We start from the raw sequence: 20,609 nt of genomic DNA, 5'->3' as shown, positions 1-20,609 counted from the left end.
ATGAAATATAACTTAATTTTAATTTTAGTTTTAATTTTAATTTTGTAGAGACCTAGAAATGATTCGGGAGTATACTGAAGACAGAGATAATCTGGAAAGACAAATTGAAATACTTCAGTAAGTTCTCAGCTGTTCAGATGTATTTTTAACAAAAAACCATAATCCCTATATAGGCACAGGTAGACATTTCTATAGCTCTGCAGAAGACTGGGATGAAATTCGGGAAAAAATATCAAGTACCAAAATGGCTTCAGTTCTCATGGGAGTTAGTCTGCTATCTATGTAATTTCATCTTACATTTGTGTTCTGTATACTTGAGCCATACAGAATCACAGAATCATAAAATCACCAAGGTTGGAAAAGATCATTTTTTGATCATTTTCAAGATCATTGAGTCCAACTGCCCACCTATCCCCAGTAGACATTGGATTGGTAGAAAATGATGCTTGTCTCAGCTGTGCTGTCATACCAGTGTGCATTGCTAGTTACAGGAAGACTTAGGAAGAACTTATGATGCTTTTTTTACATTCAGTCATTTGTTTCAACAAAATTTCTTATACCACATTCATTCTTACTATTAATCTACAGCAGAATAAAATGTTTTCTTTTAAAATGCATACATATTTTTTCAAATTTTATTTGCTTTATGTTATCTAGTTTTTAAGATTAATTTGTTATACTTTCATAAGTTAAACTATATTTCCTTGTTAGATCAGCTAATAGAAAACTACATGACAGCAATGATGGTTTAAGAACTGCACTTGAAAACAGTTTCAGCAAGTTCAACAGATCATTGGTATGTAATTACAATTTTTCTATGTTATATGAGTAGCTGTAAGAAATAACATGCCAAATACATGTTTGTATGTACTTCAATAAGTACTCAGAATACTGAGCTACATTTAGTGATCTTACTCTGAGATTACATTTGTGTGGTTGGATTTCAGTAGATCTCAACGTGCAGCAATAGAGCTTTTGCTCCAGCAAAGCTTTAGGTGCTTTAGAAAATACTGAATTTGTAGCCAAATGTATCTGACGAGGTGAACAAACCAGCAGTTTCTTTCACAGTGAAGGAAATGTTCTGAATTGTCTATGTGAGAGCTCTTTATCACTGAAAACATATATTTTCAGAAAATTACCTTCTTTGTAAGATCTGAACCTAACTTCAACTTCTGTCCAGGCAAGTCAGTGAGCTAACAACTAACAGAGACTGTTGATAGTAGGGACCTCACTCAGACCTTTTGGGCTTTTTTGGATTTTTTTGGACCTTTTTGGAACTTTTCTGGTATTAGGAAGCCTTCTAAACTTTAAAACTATTAATTGGGCAAACTTCTGCATCACTGGAAGTGCAAATAACTGTTTAAAAATAATTTAGGCAGAATAATAGTCCTACAGTAACAGTGCTGGACAGGAAGATTGAAGACAGAATTTCCTTGACATGCCCCAAAACATACACAAGGAAAGCAACTTCTACCTCAGCTAGCGACATTTCTTTTTCACTCTAGTAGACAACACATAATCAATGTAATAATCCTTTTGGAAATGTGGCCAGTAGGTTCAGCATTAAGGCAACAGTGGAACCTAAATGGTGTATGTAATGGCCTTTAGATATCTAATCTTATTTAAAGAATGAAGCTCCTTTAAAAATAAGTGGTTGGATATGCATGAAAATGTGCAGTAGTCATTTTGTTGATATACATTTTAATCATGATTAATATGATGCTTATATTATGTTCATCAAATTTATTATGCATTTATTATTTATCCATCACAGCGGTTAGCAAATACCTCACCAGGAAGTACTATTTCTAGAAGCAGTCCCAAATGTAGTGGTGGACAGTCCCCTCTGAACCCGCGTTATGACAGGTAAGCCAGGTTTGCTTCTACTAAGTTTAAAAAGACCAGGTCATCACAAATGTCCTAGAAGATCAAATATTGTCAAATAAAAGAGAAAATAATTCTTCCTGAATTGGAAGAAATATGTAACCATAGCATAAGATCCATAGTATTGTGAATTCAACAGCAATGTTTTCAATGACATCAGGAAGTTTAGGAAAATTTTATTCAGTGATAATGGTGAATTAACAGAGAATTTGGACAACCTCTTGCTGTTTTTAGTTTAATTCTAAATGTCCCCTCCTTCCTCTTTTACCTACGTAACAAATATTATTACTGGTCAGAGCTCCTTTGGTTTCGCACCTACTCAATGAAAGTCAAGGAATCACAGAATCATAGAATCATAGAATTGCTCAGGTTGGGAAAGACCTTCAAGGTCATCAAGTCCAACTGCAACCTAACCATACTACCCGTAACTCTAACAACCCTCTGCTAAATCATGTCCCTGACTACCACATCCAATTTTTAAACACATCCAGGGATGGTGACTCAACCACCTCCCTGGGGAGCCTATTCCAGTGCTTAACAACCCCTTCTGTAAAGAAGTTCTCCCTGATATCCAACCTACACCTCTGCCTGGTGGTGAGGCCATTTCCCTTCCTCCTGTCACCTGTCACCAGTGAGAAGAGACCAACCCCATTCTTGCTGTAAGCACCTTTCAGATATTGAAAGAGAACAATACGGTCTCCCCTCAGCCTCCTCTTCCCAGACTAAACAGCCCCAGTTCCTTCAGTCTCTCCCTGTAGGGCATATTCTCCAAGCCCTTCACAAGCTTTGTTGCCCTTCTTTGTTGAGATCATGTTCAGGTCATTGCAGAGGCTCTCACTGATATCGCAGAGCTCTGGATTCAACTTTGAGTGCTCTAGATCATGCTATTTTGTGAAAAAAATTATTTAGTTTTTATTATTTGAAATAGCTGGAAACACCATTAAAAATTTGTGTCCTTATTCTATTCATAAATTCTTTTAACTTACTGTTCTTTTTGTGTTACTTCAAACCCTGTAGGGTTAGAATTGATAGTAGCCTGTGTTTTATGTTTTTCCAGTGGGATGAAAATCATTTGTAGGGATTAAGTTGGCTTCTGCTTTGCACTAATAATATCCACATATGTTTAGAAATGCTCTTCTGCTACCTCTGTGTATTTGCAGGCTATAAAATTTTGCTTGTCACAAACTGATTCCTTCTGCTGAATGCAGATAATACCTATTTCCCTCTGTTGAGAAATTTTGAGAGATGCAATCATATCTAAGTTGTATATTAGACTGAATATTTTTCTGAAGTTACGGAAAAATTAACTAACCTCTCTGAATGTTTAGAATATACAGTCATAGAATATCCCCAGTTGGAAGGGACCAACAAGGATCATCAAGTCCAACCCCTTTCTCCACAAAAGACCACTCACATGCAAATGGTCTTTCACCTGTGACAGCTTGAAGCCACACCCACTGCCCTGGGCAGCCTGTTCCTTGCCCAGCACCCTCTGATGAAGAACCTGTCCCTAAACCCCAGCTGCCCCTCCCCTGACACAGCTCCATGCCGTTCCATCTGGCCCTGTCGCTGTCACCGAGAGCAGAGCTCAGCGCTGCCCCTCCACTCCCTGTGAGGAGCTGCAGCTGCCATGAGGCCTTCCCTCAGCCTGCCCTGCTCTAGGCTGAACAGACCCAGGGACCTTAGCTGCTCAGAATCATGGAATCACAGAATTGTAGGGGTTGGAAGGGGCCTCTGTGATCATCTAGTCCAAATGATATGATGCTAACTTAAATAAACCAGTATGGAATAGGAATTTGCCCCCTTCCTGGACAACCAAAGTACACACCTCCTCACACACCATACCATCACACCCTTCCCCATTTCTGTAGCCCTCCTTTGGACCCACTCTAATAGCATCTTATGCTGTGGCATCCAAAGCTGCACCCAGTGCTGGGGGTGAGGCCACACAGCACAGAGCAGAGTGGGACAACTGCTTCCCTCACCTGGCAGTGCTGGGCCTGACGTACCACAGGGTATAGTTGGCCCTTCTGGCTGCCAGGGTGCACTGCTGGCTCACATTCAAGTTGCCACCAACCAGAACACCCACAATCCCTCTTTGCAGGGCTGTTGTCCAGCCCCTTGCCCACCCAGTCTGCATGTAGAGCCAGGGCTGCCCCATTCCAGGTGCAGAACCCAGCACTTGCTCTTCTTCATGCGGATGGTGACCACCCCCAAATTTGTCCAGTTCTTGGTGCAAGGCCTCTCTACCCCAAGGTAGTCCACACTCCTCCCAGCTTAACATCATCCACAAATTTACTCAATACAATTTCCGTAACTTTTTTTGGAATCAACAGTGAAAACAGTGAAACGGCCTTAAAATGGAGCCCTGCAGAATCACATTGGTGACAAGCAGGGCGACTCTCAGGCCGTAGCCTTCTCTTGCCCAATACAGCCAAGTTTTGGTTGTCATAGGACATTCTTAGGGTCACATTGCCATGGCCTTATGATGTCATGAGCCACCTCCCTGCCAACTGCTATAAATACGGGGACCCTGACAACAGAACACCACTTATCAACTTGTGGCCGGGAAGCACAGACTTGAGACTAGGAGCTCCTTAGATAGACCCTTCCCTCTCACTGTGGGAACTTTGGTGGAGGAGGAACTTCTGCTTCTAGAGAGCAACAGTGAACCCGAGCCAATGGAAGCAGACCCATTGGAGAGGGACGTTGAGCCCATGGAGGTGGATCAACCTCCAGAAGGTGAACCGATGGAAGTGCATCCATCTCCATCAGGCCCAGACAAGCACTATAACATTATGCTTGCCTGGAGACGTTGCTATATCCATTGGTGGTGCAGCAAGGGCTCTCGATTTCCATCTTGGTGTTGAAGAGTCACCATTTGCCAGAGAGTCCCTGGGCCAGCTGCTGCTCTCTAGAACCCCTTCTTCTCCATCCCCTATCCTCATCCTTCCCTAAGACTTCTCACTTAGTTTAGTGGTGTCCTTCCAAGCCACTTTAGAAGAGAGTTTATGTGGTAGGAATAAAACTTAATTGGCATATTAGGCATGTTATTAAGCATGATTTAGTAGTGTCAAAAGACAAAAAAGAGATATGAACGTCTCAGAATCTGCTAATTTTCAGTAGTCTGTCACCTGATAGCAGATCATCATTAGGTAATAGTGATTTGTATTCAAACATGCTATAAGCAATTTACACTAGGAAGTACCTTTTTTCGTCTTTAGCTGCATAATGCACCTAGATCTAACTTGCTTGAAGTGTACATGAAATTCCCAGTATTGAATCCCTGCTTCAGGGAGACTGAAAATTCACTAACAAAGGCTTTTATTTCAACAAATACCTAACAAGCTTGACTTTGTTATAGCGTGCACCCTTTGTTTGTATTTCACTGATTCGCTATAGGCTAGCCGATATGTGAATACAAAGAGCATGGGTACTGTGATATTCCACTACAAAGACAGTGCTTGTTCCTATCATTATTCATTAGCCTGCAAAGATGGAAATTAGACAGTTCTGCATGTTATTGCATGGTACAATGAAGTCCCTAACAATCCTATATGTTGGCTCTTCTGTGGTGTGCACTGGAAGCTCCCAGACTCTCTGGCAGAATTTTTATAGGCTGTTACTGATATTGCGTATTGTTAGCAGTGAAGTGCTTCACATCTGTTCCCGTAGGACAGAGCAAAACTAATTCTTTTTGGCATATGAAGAAACAAACATTCTTATGGAGATTTATACATTAAGTTTGTAATCTGAGCATCCAAGAACTATGTTTAAAAAAAAATTATAAATACAAAATAAGGTAGTACCATATGTGTTTAATGTTATGGTTAGCATTTGTAGGCATTCAACATTCTAGAATGGTGTAGATTTTGTTGTAAAAAAAAACCCAACAGTTGTGAAATAAAATCTATTTGTTCTGTTGTTTTTATTTTTCATTTCTATCTTTTTAGGTCATCTCCATCTTGTGTGGATGAAGATTATGATTCTTTAGCCCTTTGTGACCCCATGCAAAGAATAAACTGTGAAGTTGACAGCTTACCTGAGAGCTGTTTTGATAGTGGTTTGTCCACCCTGAGAGATTCAAATGAGTATGATTCAGAGGTGGAATACAGGCACCAAAGAATTTTTCAAAGACCACAGTGTATGCAAGAAAACTATGGCGGTGATGCTTCTGATACAGATGTAAGTACCAGACTTAACTGCCTCTATAGGAAGCACCTTTGATTGGAGGCAAGAATGAGATGTATCTTTGCTGATAGACCATATAGAACTGAGTATGTGGGTTATACATATTTAAGCAAAATTAGAGGTTGACTTTTGTAACATTCTTAAATAGTTACTCTTTAAAGGAAAATGTATATTTTGATTTCTTCTGGTAGACTTTTGAAGCAATATTTTTTTAAGTATATTTAGTATTTTTGAAGATTGTTAAACAGTTTAAAAAAGGGGATCTTTTACTAATGACTTAAAAGCAGGTACTATAGAAGTAAAATAACTTTCAGTTCAGTTTTTTGTACTGTGCTACAGAAGTGAATGAAAAAATCACATATATGAGAGCTTGATATTAACAGCACTGAGAGTAATGCCTTGTAGGGAAACTTTGTTGTTGTTTAATAAGCTTTGAAATTACTGCTTTTTTTCAGTTATTTTCAAAGTTGAAATTTTCCCTATGGAAATTTTATTTACCTGGAAACTTTCAGTAAAATGTGTGTCCCAAGCAGCCAACACATTTAAGGACAGAATGTAGGCAGTAATAGACAGCAAATGTGGTTCCAGTAGTGTCTGGAACCACAGAATCATAGAATGGCTTAGGCTGGGGACTTCAAAGATCATCTATTTCCAACACCTGTGCCGTGGACAGGACTGCCAACCACCGGATCAGACTACCAGAAACCAAGAGTGGCCTTGAACACCTCCAGGGCAGGGTCATCCACATCTTCTTTGGGCAGGCTGTTCCAGCGCCTCACTACCTTTTCTCCGAGTGAAGAATTTCTTCCTAACATCTAACCTTAACTTCCCCTTTTTCAATTTAAATCCCTTCCCCCTGTCCTATCACTATATATCTGTGTGAAAGTTTGGCCCCCCTCCTGTTTCTAAGCTCCTTTCAAGTACTGGAAAATCGCAATGAGATCTTCTCAGAGTCTTCTCCAAGTGAAACAATCCCAGCTTCCTCAGCCTTTCATAGCAGAGATCTCCAGTCCTCTGGTTATCTTCGTGGCCTTCCTCTGGACCTGCCCCAACAACTCCAATCCTTCTTGTGCTGGGGGCCCCAGGCCTGGACACAGTACTCCAAGATGGGCCCTCACAAGGGCAGAACTGAGGTGGACAATCACCTCCCTCTCCCTGCTGGTCACCCTTCTTTTCATGCAACTCAGGATACCATTGGTCTTCCAGACCAAGCTTGCACATTTTAAGTTTTTCATCTACCAGTACCCCTAAGTCCTTCTTAGCAGAACTGCTATCAAGGAGCTCATCTCCCCGTCTGTACTCATATCTAGGATTGCCCCGACTCTTGCACTTGGCTTTACTGAACATCATTAGATTTTCGTGGGCCCACTTTGCAAGCCTGTCTGCGTCCCTCTGGATGGCATCCCCTTCTTCCATTGTATTGGCTGCACCACTCATCTTAGTGTCATCAGCAAAATTACTAAGGCTACACAATCTCACAGTCTAAGTCATTGATAAAAATCTTGAAGAGCACTTGTCCCAAGACAGAACCCTGAGGGGCACTGCTCGTGACTGGTTCCCAACTGGATGTAGAGCAATTGATAATAACTCTCTGCCTACAAGCATCCAGCTCATTCTTTATCCACTCAATAATCCACCCTTCAAATCCATCTCTCTCCAATTTAGAGATAAGGACTTGATGTAGGACCATGTCAAAGGCCTTGCACAAGTTCAGATAGTCTACATCAGTTACATTTCCTTTGTCCACCAATGCCATCACTCCATCGTAGACGACCAGAGAAGTTCATAGAATCAAGAAGTTCATACTCTTTAGAATTTGCTAGTGTTTTCATGGTGCAAAAAGGAACATGTAAGATAATACTGAAATGCATCCTCTATTAGAGTTATCCTTTGAACTTGCTGTAGAAGTGGTTATTAGTGTTATTTATTCAGTTTAGAGAGTATGTGACTTAAGACAGCTGTTTGGATCCTCACAAGGAAGAAGAGAAAAATCAGAGAGTTTCAACTAGAATTGCACAGTTGAGTTAGGTTCGTTATTTAATCCAAACTATTAAAAACAAAGGTTTTAGTCAGTTTTAGCTGTGTCCTTGCTAGCAGAAAACATATTTTTGCACTGAACTTAACATGTTGACTTATACTTTCAGGTTCCAGAGATCAGGGATGAAGAAACATACAGTCCGGATAACAGCAGTACAATATTAGATTGGAAATCCTCAAGACCAGTAAGTCGAAGCAGCTCAGTTGCTTCAACAAGGAAATACATATCTGCTCTGACTCCTCAGGTAACCAGTTCTCTAGGAAAAAAACAAACAAACAAACAAAAAAACCCAACAACAACAACAAAAAACAAACAAAAAAACATAAAATGAACTGTATTTTAATTAGGTGGTTGTTTTTTTTTTTTTTTTTTTTTCAGTCAGATGCAACAGAATGTACTCCAAAATACCCAAGTTCAGAGAAGGCTTACAAGATTGTTCTTGCTGGAGATGCAGCGGTGGGAAAATCTAGTTTCCTTATGAGACTTTGCAAGAATGAATTTAGAGGCAATACCAGTGCAACCCTTGGTACAGTTGTTGTTCTTAAATACTAAAGTGAATATTTCTGTTGTTATGCAAAGTTAGTGGATGAAAAGATTACCCCCTATGATTGCTAGGTTTTTCTGAGTATGCTTGCAGTCCTTAGGTGGTGAGCTTTAATTGAGCATTAAAGCATAGAACTGACTAACTGGTATTTGGAGCAGATAATGGGATAGAACTCTGATTTAGTTGTTCTTTGTGAAGCTCAAAGTCTGTTGTTGAACAAATCAAAGTACCAATAAAGGGAGTTTCAATGTAATGAACTTAGAATTTATGTCCAGGCTTTTTCGCAGTTTTTGTGACTGTCTGGTCTTATTCCTTTAGTCTTGCACAATATCCTTTGATGCTTCTTATATATTTCTTTATCTCCATTTCTTCAAAGTGTTATTGGAGCTGAAGGGATTTCTGACTGGCTTATTGTGTATATTGCTCTAGCTACCAGATGACAAACTTGACCTACCATTTCCAAAGACTGAATTTTTGCTTTCCAATCAAGTAATAGTTATGTATTTGTTTTATTGCTCAAACTTAGCATTTTTGTTATATTTTTGTTATAATTTATTTTTCCCATTGTTGGGATTTGAAATAAAGTCTGTCTTATAAAACATTTTCACCTATAAAAGTGTTTTGCAAAATGAAGCACAGATGGATCTTGTTTGTTGATCATAGTGCTAAATTTGTATCAATGTTCCTGGGAAAATATCTGGTTCAAATATTCCTTTAACTGTTTTTCTAAAGACAAATTAAGTATGTGTTTCCATATTCAGGGGATTATTGCCATTCAATGATATTTGAGTGAATCTCTATATCTAGTACAAGCAATGTTGTTTGAGATAACTGCTATATGCTCTTATATGTAGCATAGCATTAACTTTCTGTGGATTTTTTAAGGTTGTTTATGTTTTTTCTTAGACTATATAAAATTATTCTTTTCAGGTGTCGATTTTCAAATGAAAAGGTTAATTGTTGATGGAGAACCTACAGTGCTACAACTGTGGGACACAGCTGGGCAGGAGAGGTTAGTGACTGCCTGCAATTTAAGTAATTTCATTGTTTTGGGTTTTTTTCTAAATTAAATTTGTATTTTTTCATCTAGAAGAAAAAATCCAATAAATACTGCATGTACTGATTGTAAATAAGTCATTATGACCATATGTAGATGTCTGTAGGAAGATGTAACTGCACAACTGAGAATCTGAGGCAGGTGAAATATTTATTTGTTAGCTTTGGTGATGCCTGAGATAATCTTTCCTCTCCACAGAGAGAACTGATTGCATTGAATTTAGTATATGAAAAATCTTCATTCTCCAGAGACTCAAAAAATGTAAAGGAGAATTTTACAGATTACTAAGTATGCAACTAAAGTTCTTAGATTTTCTATGTAGAATTTTCACAAAATCTTATGTCACTTACTTGCAGAGCCATTACTTTACTGACATCTTGTAGGGCTCATTATGAGTTTAGTCTAAGATCTTGGAAGTCACAGAATTATAGAATCACCAAGGTTGGAAAAGACCTCTATGATCATTGAGTCCAACTGTCCACATATCACCAATATTTTCCACTAAACTATGTCCCTCAGTGCAACATCTAAATATTTCTTAAACACTTCCTGGGTCAGTGACTCCATGACCTTCCTGGGCAGCCCATTCCAGTGCCTGACCGTTCTCAGAGAAGTACTTCTTAATATCCAACCTGAACAACCTTTGGTGTAACTTAAGGCCATTCCCTCTAGTCCTATTGCTAGTTAAATGGGAGAAGAGGTCAACTCTCAGTTCACTACAACCTCCCTTCAGGTAGTTGTAGAGGGTGATAAGATCACTCCTCAGTCTCCTCTTCTACAGACTAAATAATCCCATCTCCCTGAGCTGCTCCTTATAAGGCTCCAGACTCTTTACTGGTGTCATTGCCCTTTGAACATGCTCCAGATCCTCAGTGTCTTTCCTGTACTGAGGGGCCCAAAACTGAACACAGAACTGAACATGAAGTGCGTCCTCACCAGCGCTGAGTTCAGAGGGATGATCACTTCCCTGCTCCTGCTGGCAACGCTCTTTCTGATACAAGCCAGGATGCCATTGGTCTTCTTGGCCACCTGGGCACACTGTTGGCTCATGTTTAGCAGAGGGTAGACAGACACTCCCAGATCCATTTCCTCTACACAGTTTTCCAGCCACTCTGCCCCAAGCCTGTAGCATTGGCTAGGGTTGTTGTGGCTAAAGTGCAGGACCTGCACTTGATCTTGTTGAACTTTATTCCACTGGCCTCAGCCCAGCAATCCAACCTGTTCAGATCCCTCTGCAGGGCCTTCCTACCTGAGGCAGATCAACACTTCCTGCTGACTTGGTGTCCTCTGCAAACTTACTGAGGGTGCACTCAGTGCTCTCATCCAGATCATCAATAAAGATAGTGAACAGGACAAGTCCAAGTCAGCTTTATCTGTTCAGTGGCAAAGGTCTGTACTGGTCTGTGTATATTTGCTTTTGCCTAAAAGAGTGTTTATGTGACATAGAAAGTTGAAGACACAGTCATTCTCCTCCCACATAATAAGTGTGTGAAAATATTTTAATGTGTAATGTAATTACCTAGTTGATGTACAGTTGCTAAATAGACTGTGCCGTGTTAAGAGAAAAGATGATTATAACTGATGAATTAATTCCTGGAGTTAATTCCTGGAAGTTTATTGCTTCATTTTTTTTTTTTTTTTCCAAATGTAGCAGAGTAATCTACCCTGCTACATTCTGCAATGTAACTCCTTAGCCTTACACAAGTCTTTTTTTTTCCTAAAAGATTCCGAAGTATTGCAAAATCGTACTTCAGAAGAGCAGATGGTGTCTTACTCTTATATGATGTAACATGTGAAAAAAGTTTTCTTAATGTGCGAGAATGGGTTGATATGATTGCGGTAAGTACCTTAACTACCTGCAATTTTAAAACTATGTTTCATTGCTCTAATATCTGACTATCTGAAGAAAGATAGTATGGAAAACTTCTTCTTTGCTTTAGAATTCCAGAGACCTTTTAGATTGTTTTGTTTAATAGGTTAAACTTGAGTAACTCAGGAATTAGCCAAACTGCAGTCTCTTGTGCAAGTGCAAGCTAAATGGAAGTTCTAATGGTATTAAAGTATATTCTTATATGCTTAGTGTTAAAACGAATGCATTTTTTATATGAAAGATTATCACTGTTCCCTTTCCTTTTTGAAGAAACATGAGAGCCCATTTCAGACACCTGTGGATGGCTTGACTATTCCTTGGAGCTTCTGCATTTTAAATCAATATATTAAATTCTGTAAACTAGCCATTCTCCAACTGAATTTTTCAGTATTTCTATCTGCTACTACTTGTTTATTTTAATACAAGTTTGAATTTGATGAAAAAATTTTTCTACTGTACCACAGTTGTTTAATTGGAGGGAAAATGCAAGCAAAATTCCTCAATTCCTCTTCTTAAGGCTTTTTTTTTTTTTTAAATAGTAAAATAGAAATTGATCACTCTTTCCGCGGTAGTTTTGTTGTAAAGCATTTAGATATGACAACTATTTGCACTAGAAAATTAAATTCATGGTTATGTAACTGGGTTTACAAGTATGGATGCAGATCTCTGCAGGCTGATGTTTAAGCTGGCTTCTTGAAGTATATACTCTCTCTGAACAGTTATGTAACATATAAAATTATGTGTTTTTTGGTAGTTCATAGGAATTTTTGTGGGAAGGAAGCCGTTATGACATGATGCCAGTTAACTTTTTTTATTCTGAGAATTTTAGCAATAAGGAAACAAAAATTTCTTTACAGGATGCAACTCATGAGAATATTCCAATTATGATGGTAGGAAACAAAGCAGATCTTCGCCAAGCGGTTACAGAACAAGGGCAAAAATGTATATCTACAAACTATGGAGAAAAGCTGGCTATGGTAAGATCTATGACTATCTTTTCAGTATAAAATGGTTTTAATAACTTAATCTGAAAACTCCATGAATAACTTGTAAACAAAAGTCATTTACTGGTCACTTGTTCAGATCTAGTTATTAGGATTCATGAACAATTTTCATGAAAACTTGTTTTTATTTTGATGGTGCTTGCTGAGTTAAATTTTGCCTCAGTGCAGCTGAGCTGAACTTTTTTATTTTCTGGGATATTCTTCTCAGTCTTCATGCTTCTAAGATGAATGGACTAGGAGACAGAGTTTTTTGACCTCCAATGAGAAATTGGCAATAGAATTTTGCCAGTGAAATGAAGCACACTAGTAGGTGGATGAGAATCTTAGCCTGGCTTAGAATCATATAATATGTTGAGTTCTTAAGACTCACAAGGATTATCAAATCCATCTCCTGTTGCCACATAGAATCATCCAAAATTCAAACTGCATTTCTGAGGGCACTGTCTAAATTCTTCTAGAACTCTGGCAGGATTGGTGCCATGACCACTGTAAAGGGGAGTCATTTCCAGTTGCTATGGTTTCACCCAGATGGACAGCTGAATTCGCCACAACTACTCTTAAAGGAAGTGGGAAGGAGAAAATATGATGGAAAAAGAAGGCTTATGTGTTAAAGATAATCCAACTAAAGGGAAAATAAGGAAAAAACAAAAACAAAAACAAAAACACATGCAAAAGCCATGCAGAAGCAGAGAAGGAGAGTGAGAATTTCTTCTGTATTTCTCATTAGTAAGCAGTTTCTGGCCATGTCTTGGGAAGCAGGGCCTCCATATGCATAGCAGTTTTATGGGAGGACAGATTTTTTAATAACTAGAAGTCCCTGCCCTCCTTCCTTTCCCCTCTTTTCCTGATTTTATTACTGAGTATGGCATATGGTATGGTATGATATATCCTTTTACTTTGTTTGGGTCAGCTGTCCTCAACCTCAAGCTGGGTGGATGGTTGGACTGGGTGATCCTGTGGATCTTTTTCAACCTTGGTGATTCTATGATTCTGTGATTCTATATTGGTTTTGTTTGGAGTGATTTGGAGATAGTCTTTATGCTGTGCCAGCATTGTTCAGCAATGATAAAACATTGGTGTGATATCAACACTGTTCTTACTACAAATACAGAGCACAATGCTATATGGACTGCTGTAGGGAAAGTTAACTCCATCTCATCCAGACCGAATACACCAATATGAACTTCATGTGATGTAGCTCCATCCCATTCTCTTGGATTCTATCACTGTCACCTGAGTGCAGAGCTCAGGGCTGCTCCCCTGCTCCATGTGAGAAGCTGCAGCTTCCATGAGGTCTCCCCTCAGCCTGCCTTGCTCTGGACTGAACAGACCCAGGGACTTCAGCCACTCCAAATATTTCTTCTTGTTTTCACCATCTTGCTATTCTTCTAAATTGCTTGTACAGTTTATTGTATCAGGACAGGTAGCATGGCTGATAATTATGGTTGATAATTATGGATTTATGTTTCTTGTTAAGCTGTAGGTTGAGCTAGAATACTGGAATGATGCAGATTATGAGTGGTTAACAGGCTTAATTCAGGAATCTGTCCTAGTAACTCTTTCTATTTTGGACCAAAAGGTTGAGTTCAAACATTGAGTCTATTACATGTTTTTAACTCAGTTTGTTAATTCATAGTATACTAAGTATAAAAGCATTTACTAAATATGTACTAATATAACTAAATATTGCTGTTACAGTAAAAATTACATTTAAAAAGCAATTTGTTTTTTCTGTGCTGAAGTGAATATATTGGAGAATGAGGAATACCAGAGGAAATCCTGTTCATTTAAATGCATGTGTAATCACACCTTTCATTATTGAGGAAATCATTTTTAATTAAATATCCAAATCAGATCAGTTGGCTTAACATCTTATTTTTTTCTCACAGACTTATAATGCTCTATTCTGTGAAACAAGTGCTAAAGATGGATCTAATATTGTTGAAGCAGTTCTTCATCTTGCTCGGTAAGTAGTCATGTTTCTGTTTTCAAAAAAGCACAGCTGAATATATTTTATAAAATGGATATTATATATAAATATACATACAAAGACATGCATGAACATATTTAAAATTGTCCCAACATCAAGTTCAACAAATGAAATTAGAAAAGGAATGTGTTGAATCTTTATAATAGATTTTGTAGGTTTTATTTTTATTTTATTTTTTAGGTTTTATTCTCAGTATAGTCAGTGGTTTTGCTTACAAACGTTACATGGTTGTCTTATTTATTGATATTTAAATTAGAGCTTAGTTATGGACCTAACAATTCTAAATCTTGGTTGGTGAATGAATATGTTTAATGGTACATGGATTTACTTTCTTAGTTCTTTCATATACATAGATCAATTTCTATTACTTATAATTACTAATATAATTAACTCTTAATTCTATCATATCTATTAATACATGATCAGTTTTATTCCTGGTCATTCTAATCTCACATACTTTCTTTGATGTCACTTTCTCTAAATTATGTAAAAGACAGAACTCTGCATTACATCCATTTAGCAATGTGGTACTTCTGTGAAGAAGTGTGAATAAAACATTACACTTTTACAACTTTTCCAAACTGTTCTGTGCTACAGTATTTTGAAAGAATGGCAGTAAGAAATCCTCAAGCTCAGATTTTTCAATTTTAGTCAATGAACTCAAGGCTACAATTACAACTATATTAATTTTGTTTTTTTGATGTAGTTCATGCAATAATCAAACCTTATGACATCTGGTCAGTACTTGTTTATTCAATGTTAAAACATGGCCTGAATAAAAATACTGGCTTTTTGGAGAGCATTGTTGTTTCTTTACATTTGGTTTTCAAGAACAGATGTATTTCCAAGAAAACAACTCTACTGGAGATGCTACAAGAGCACAGGTGTTTCGTTTTTCTGTTAGTGTCAACATTAATTGCTGATTTAAATGAGTAATTTCCAGGAATCTGTGACTTATAAAATTGGAGAGCACACAGTTACATAACATTAATCACAGTTGGAAAATTCTCTCTAATATTTAAACATGATAGATTTGTTTAACTGCCTCAAGGATAAAAATGTTTTGGCAGTTGTAGCATTTCGTTTCAGAATCTCCATTTTTTTTTTTTCTTTGGTAGGCTCATAGTTCCTTAAATGCTCTAGACATTACCTAAAGCCGTGGTCTGGAGTGCTTGGCTACAATTTCTTGTGTTTAGTAATACTTATTCTTTGAAAGAAACATTTTATTTTGAAGTAAAAGATTTACTAAAATAACATATCATTAGAGCAGATAGTCCTCCAGTCTAACCTGTTACTTCTATGTGGGATTCATTTCTCCTATTGTTTGTTTTGTTTAATAATATGATGCTCTGAATTTAAAATTGTCCCAACTTTATGAATTTATTCTATTAATACAAGGAGGACTTAAATTATGTACATATATATTTATATATTAAAAAGTGTGTATATATATATGTATAAAATATATATACATTAGCAAGAAATTCTAGAACTTGCTTTTGAGTTTCAAGGAGGCCCTATCACAGTGGCCCTGTAAAGATACAGAATTTCTCATACATGCACAACTTTTAAGTCTGCGTACAAAACATCCAGTTTGTGTTTTTCCCCTGAGGATAAATTTATACTTGAAATTGCAGTTGTTTATTGTTTTACAATTTTCAGCTTTGAATGTAACCTGTTATAGTAATTCACTGAAGCAAAAACATTAAAGAAAAATGAACAAAAGAAAATAAAAGGGAAAAAAAAAACATTATGGAATTCTTACATATCAGAAACCATGTGAACAGTGATTTGTATTGATTCAATTTCCCAAATGAAATCTTAGAAGACATGTTGATTCTGTGGACTAAAAATTCTATTAATATTTTCCTGAGAGTTAGGTGATGTTAAGCTGTGTAAGATATACTGGAAGAAACAAAATAGTGAACTTGAGATTCAATAAGAATACATTAATTGACTATATTTTTATTGTGTGGTTGTTTTTTTCTCTTTTTTCACAGTGAAGTGAGAAAACGAAGTGATAATCGAGATGATACGAGGTCAGTAACCAACCTGGCTGGGACGCCTGTCAAAAAATCAGCACTCATGAAAAACTGTTGTAATGTTTAAGTCATGGACAGTTTTCCTGACATAAGCAATTTATATATTAAAAAAAAAAAAGAAAAGAAAAAAAATGAAAAAAAAAAAAGAAAAATGAAGGATTTCAATTATGTATTCTTTTTACTATGGATTTAAACATTTGTGTATTTAGAAGTTGGACATCATGGAAAAAATCCCAACACCACTTTCTACTAATTCATATTTATACACTTGCTCTGACCCTTAGTGTCTGCTTCACTCTTCTTAAGCAACGAAATTCAATGAAGTGAGCTCAATGAATCAATGCTATAGTAGTCAGTGCATGAAATACTGTAATATATTTTATCTTCTTTACCTGCTTGATTCTTTACGGGCTCATTATCTCTTACAGAATATGATAGGACAGTATCATTTATCACTCATAGGAACAGAAAAAAAGTTCTGCCAAGAACATGAATTAATTTAATCTTTTTGCTCCTGTCTATGTATCTAGTTTTTTGAAGGCCTTGACTTACACATTCATGAAAAATTTCCCAAGAAAATCCTAAACCATTAAAATATTGCCTAGTTACAGGTAAATTAAGTTCAGGACAAAAAGTGGAACGGTTTATTAGGAGAAGACAGTGGTAGGTATGTGGGCTACTGGTGTAGTTTTACAGCAGTGAGTTAGAATTTATTTAAATTGAAGAGTTGAGATTTGATTGGGAACTCAAAAGTAGACTTTATTTCTAATCCTACACAGCTCAATAGTGAAAGGAACATTTGCATGGACCATTACAGTTCCAAATTCTAGAGAGTCCTATAATACTTGTGATATGCAGGATGAGATGAAATAATGTTTCAATACACTTCTGTTTGTTTAGACTATATCATTGGCAGTGTAATAGACAGATGTGGATTGTAATTTTCCTGTGTTTTTCAAAAGCTTTTCATTCAGGCATTAATTGAGGGATTGTAATGGCACAGAAGGGTCTGTTCTAATGTATACTCTTTATGCATTTTTAAAGTTTTAGGTGGAAGGATTATTGCACGCACACAAGAATCTGTATGAACAGTTCATTAAAAGAAACTGCTGGAATTAATGGCAGCCACTTATGTTAATGAGGATATTGTTGCCTGACTGTAAAAAATTTCCAAGATACTAAGCAGTGAATGATAGTTTCAGATGCAAGGGTTTCTAAGATCTGAGTTGTTACTGCTTGTCATAGTTCCCAATGTTCATATAATGTAGTAGAAAATGTAGGTATTCCTATCATCATCAGTCATAGAATTGTAGACTTGCTGAGTGGCTTGGATTGGAGGGGACCCTCTGCCATAGGCAAGGTTGCCACTCACACCAGATCAGGCTGCTCTGGGCCCCATCCAACCTTATCTTGAATAATTCCGGGGATGGGGCATCCAGACCTACTCAGGGCAATGTGTTCCAATGCCTCACCACCCTCTGAGTAAAACATTTTCCCCCAACAATGAATCTGAACCTCCCATTATTTATTTTAAAAATAAATCACTATGTAAAAATACGAATCTGTTTCCCCTTTTTGATACCATCTGCTGCTGCCAAGAATTTGTCTGTGGTAACTATCAGTAGCTGAGTAGGTCATATAATTTCAGTTGCTGTAGTCTGCTGAAAGATTGCTGGCTGCCTTCTTCTCTTCAATAGCGTAATTCATTTTAGAGTGCCCCCGACAAATGTGGCTTTCAGATCTTTAAAGTTAGCAGTGTGTGTGCGTGTGCAGTAATTCCTTTCACAGCTGAGGTTCTTTTCATACAGAATGGTGTGTGAAGGTTCATAGCCTGTGGAGAACCAGGTTGAAGGACATGAGTTCAGGGACTTTTCCTCTCTCCTGGATTGGGCCATGGGTATTTTGGATACTTTTTCTCGCTTATTTTAATGAGCAAAATTTATCTTGTGTTCTTTGGCCAAGCTGTATAAACTGAATCACTTTTTGTAAGCTATGTAATTTTAGTGTGTGTCGTGTAAAGCAACAGTGTTTTATTTTTTTAACTAAGATTCAGGGTTGGAAACTGATAACAAAGTTTTACCTTGGAGTAGTTTTATGATCAATGTACGAATTACTGGAAAAGGCACTACTGAATGGGGATATAACTATAGCTCAGCTGGAACTGTTTTTAGAAGTTCTGTGATGATCAGCTCCATCAAGTCTGAATATTCACATACTACCAGGTAGAATGAATTTGTGTTAAAGTGACAGAACTTGGAAAAAAAAAATATTTTAATGTATTGCATAAGCATGCATTCCATACATGGAAATAATGAATATTTAAGGTTTTCCATTGTTCTGCTTTAAAAGATTACCTTGCCTTCTACCTGAAATGTAAAGTGACAAATACCAGCTTTATGCTCTGACATAATTGCACTATCGTACTTTAAATGTTTTTATTGTTTTACACAGTACTTGAGAACTATTCATTTAACCATACAAAGCTATTTTTTTAGTTAGTGGATGTATTCCCTTAATACCTGTATTTATTCAGAAAGGAGGGGCTTTTCATGTCTTTCCTCACAATCTGTAAATAATTTTTTTTTTTTTTCAGTTGATATGGAAGTATTATTTTGTCCTGTATTGTTTTTGACCTTTTCTAATTGTGGCATAGTGTACATTTCTGAGGCAAGAATTTCTGTTAAGACACTCTGGAAATGTTGGGATCACATGAGTGTTCTAACCGCCTTGTGTATTACATTAGTGCTTTAATGCTGCACAGTTGTTTAATTATTCTTAAATATTTAATTATGGCCTAACATGGATTAAAGGTTTCAGTGTATCTATTTTTTCCAGATTTGAAGTAGCATAATGCTATCCCTCTGATCATGTACAGGCTTCTTACAGGTTGAAGAAACTTTTTTACAGCACTAAAGCCTGTAGTATTTTTCTTCCGCTGTATTAGTACCTGGCTAAATCCTTTCTTACTGGCCTCCTTAGGACTGGTAGCATCATTATTGATCGTTGCCCAACTCCCCCTCCCCCCCCCCCCCTTTTTTTTCCTTCCACATTTCTTGTTTTGTGAGAAAAGACACAAAACCTGTGGTTAAAGAGAATTTAGCTCAGATGTGTCCACAATATAGGTGAAAATGCATTATATTGTTCGTAAAATGGAATCAATTTCCTACAGTTTCTGCCCTTTGAGTTAGAGCTATAAGGGAGTGTATATGAGATCAATCATATCAACCAAGTGGCTGAGTAACCAATAGACACAAGCTGTTGAGGTTATTGCGATGAAGCGTTTAAAATAGCCATGTATTTTTTTACTAGTATGGGGGAGAAATTCAGTGCCAATTGCACATGCCAACTTTTAATAAAGCCAATATATGTAAATAAGGCTCTAAATTGTTAAAACTTTAAAAATTTTATACTGTTTACAATCAGAACTGTGGTGTTCATGAACTTTGTTCTTCCTTGAAACGACAGACCACTGCATCCACTGTAATTCTGTATGTTTGAAAAGAACTATATTCTCTGTATTGAAAATTACTGTACAATAAAATATACTTCAATAGCTTATGTTCTGAGTTGTATTTTCTTTTGTCACTGCTCATGGGCAGTAGCCTAATATAGCATCTGTGAATAGTCAGCTTTAGACAGGAGAGATGCAAACACCAGTACCTCTGGCTGTCCTGACTTCTTGACCTCACTGAGCAGTTATCAGTTTGTATTTCTGCTGAGAGATGTTCTGGGCTGTGAATCTCCAACAAGGCTGGATCTTCACAGGGATACTTTAACCCCCCAGTCTCCGCTTTTATGTGATAAGAGTATCATATGAAAGAAAAATATAATAAAAAAATGAGCCTATTGCAAATTTTATCTATGTTGGGCTCTGGATTTCAACTGGAAAATGCTTAGGGGTCCATACATCAAAGAAAAAAAGGCCCCCCGAATACAAATAAAATGCTTCTTCAGATAACTCACAACTTCAAATGTGGATACAATTGGGA

General features: G+C 37.1%; 1 protein-coding gene across 2 annotated transcripts in view; it reads left to right on the top strand.

Annotated features, from left to right (window-relative positions):
• The window catches only part of RASEF (RAS and EF-hand domain containing), a 40,486-nt gene extending 20,308 nt beyond the window's left edge, over positions 1 to 20,178 (top strand). The window contains exons 7-18 of one of the 2 annotated variants that reach the window (XM_004949182.5): positions 49 to 117; positions 712 to 796; positions 1,775 to 1,866; positions 5,838 to 6,069; positions 8,220 to 8,357; positions 8,492 to 8,639; positions 9,588 to 9,669; positions 11,439 to 11,553; positions 12,442 to 12,561; positions 14,478 to 14,554; positions 16,579 to 16,617; positions 18,429 to 20,178. In XM_004949182.5, coding sequence (XP_004949239.2) covers positions 49 to 117; positions 712 to 796; positions 1,775 to 1,866; positions 5,838 to 6,069; positions 8,220 to 8,357; positions 8,492 to 8,639; positions 9,588 to 9,669; positions 11,439 to 11,553; positions 12,442 to 12,561; positions 14,478 to 14,554; positions 16,579 to 16,617; positions 18,429 to 18,450 — 1,219 coding nt within the window. In that variant the 3' untranslated portion in view covers positions 18,451 to 20,178. Of the gene's footprint in view, positions 1 to 48; positions 118 to 711; positions 797 to 1,774; positions 1,867 to 5,837; positions 6,070 to 8,219; positions 8,358 to 8,491; positions 8,640 to 9,587; positions 9,670 to 11,438; positions 11,554 to 12,441; positions 12,562 to 14,477; positions 14,555 to 16,578 lie in introns of both variants that reach the window. The other variant, XM_003643027.6, reaches the window with a different exon arrangement.
• Positions 20,179 to 20,609: the final 431 nt, after the last annotated feature.

This window comes from Gallus gallus, chromosome Z, assembly GCF_016699485.2.
Source record: "Gallus gallus isolate bGalGal1 chromosome Z, bGalGal1.mat.broiler.GRCg7b, whole genome shotgun sequence".
Taxonomy (NCBI): domain Eukaryota; kingdom Metazoa; phylum Chordata; class Aves; order Galliformes; family Phasianidae; genus Gallus; species Gallus gallus.
Note: the sequence above shows the minus strand (reverse complement) of the source record. Positions and strands in the feature narration are given on the sequence as shown.